This window comes from Condylostylus longicornis, unplaced genomic scaffold (genome assembly GCF_029603195.1).
Source record: "Condylostylus longicornis isolate FDR11 unplaced genomic scaffold, ASM2960319v2 ptg000055l, whole genome shotgun sequence".
Lineage (NCBI taxonomy): Eukaryota > Metazoa > Arthropoda > Insecta > Diptera > Dolichopodidae > Condylostylus > Condylostylus longicornis.
Window position 1 is genome coordinate 3,860,088 of NW_026578024.1, and position 1,464 is coordinate 3,861,551.

A 1,464-nucleotide genomic window follows, 5' to 3' on the forward strand; every position below is an offset into this window, starting at 1 on the left:
TTTTCCATTTAAATTCTTCTTTTAATTCGTTATTGAGTCGTTCTCACCTTTTTGTTAAAAAAAATTTATTTAAATAAAATATTTATTTTAAAAATTTTTCATTTTCTATACAAATGTAACAGAACGCTTTTGTTTTTCAATATCTAAATCAGATTTTTTACTTTTTACTGTTATAACACTTGCATTTAAATCAGCTAATGGTATAACATTTGCTCTCTCTAACATGCTATCAATAATATAAAAATCACGTGTTCTTTTCTCTTGTTGATTTTTTTCATTTTCATGTTGTTCCTGTTGTAATTTTTGTAACTGTTTTTGTTCATTCTCTTCTATAAATTCTTCCTCTTTTTCCTCCTGTTGCTGTTGTTGTTGTTTTTCTTTATGTTAAACACGTTCAGTTTCAGTTGGTTGACTTGAAACATGTGTTAGTTCACCCATATTAACACTTTCACGTCTCAATGAATTATATGTTCTTTTACTACTCTGGTAAGTACCATTACGATGATGGTGTGAATTTATATCAGGAGCACAGCAAAGTTGACGAAAAACGCATATATAACATGCCAATAGGGATGACATTAATATGGAACCGATTACTACTGTTATTATTAAAAGTATACTAACTTCACCTTCCATTTCCTCTGAAGACATTTTGAATAATTTTTTGTATACCTAAATTGTAGAATTTACGAGTATGTGAATGTATATAGGTAAAATGTATAGTGGAACAAAATGATATTTAGTTTATTATGTAGGTAAATTTTTATATACAGTCAATTTTTGTATATGTGAATGAATTTGAATAAATTTGATGTGGTGAATTTAAAAGTAATAGGATGTTGAATTTCTCCTGTTAAATCAGAAATATCCTTATTGTTTTGGTGAATAAAAAAAAATTTTTTTTAGCTTATCTTCTGGTAGCAAATTGCAAAAATTTTTATTGGAATTTTTTATTTTTCGAATTTTTGTTTTTGTTTGTTTTCTTAATAGAGTTCTTCCCCCAGGATACGCAACTCAGTGGCAAATCAATAAAAAAAAATAAAATAAAAAATAAGTTGTGTGAAAAACCTTTAAATTAACTCGATAACGTTGCGTTGTTGTTGAAGTTGCCTGCAATGAAAATTAAAAGAAAAATTTGTGAACATTTTGTGAAAATTGTTTTATAAGAAAAAACAAATTATTCATTTTGTTTCGAAATTTATTTTTATTTTTCACACATATGAAATAAATTGTATGTCATATGTGTGTGTGTGTACACATGGGTACATAGGTTGTGTTCAGTTCAAATAAATTTCAGTTACAAAATTTTAATAATGTAAAAATAAATATTCAACTTTTATGTGAAACTTTTTTAAAAATAAGCAGCAGAGTTCTTATATAAATTAAAAAAATAAATGGTATGTAACGTTCAAAATGTTTGTAGCATTGCCTTGGGAACAAGTATTAAAATGAACTGCTCTATAA

At 25.8% G+C, this 1,464-nt stretch overlaps 1 protein-coding gene across 1 annotated transcript; it reads right to left on the bottom strand.

Moving 5' to 3' along the window:
- Window positions 1-370: 370 nt before the first annotated feature.
- On the bottom strand, window positions 371-1,102 carry LOC129612051 (uncharacterized). The gene has a single exon (XM_055525495.1). It carries the CDS (start codon window positions 649-651, stop codon window positions 385-387), a length of 267 nt encoding a protein of 88 aa, XP_055381470.1. The 5' UTR covers window positions 652-1,102; the 3' UTR covers window positions 371-384.
- Window positions 1,103-1,464: the final 362 nt, after the last annotated feature.

Bases quoted from the DNA above. Each gene is read 5' to 3' on its own strand.
- LOC129612051 (XM_055525495.1), bottom strand. From the start codon at position 651: ATGTCTTCAGAGGAAATGGAAGGTGAAGTTAGTATACTTTTAATAATA.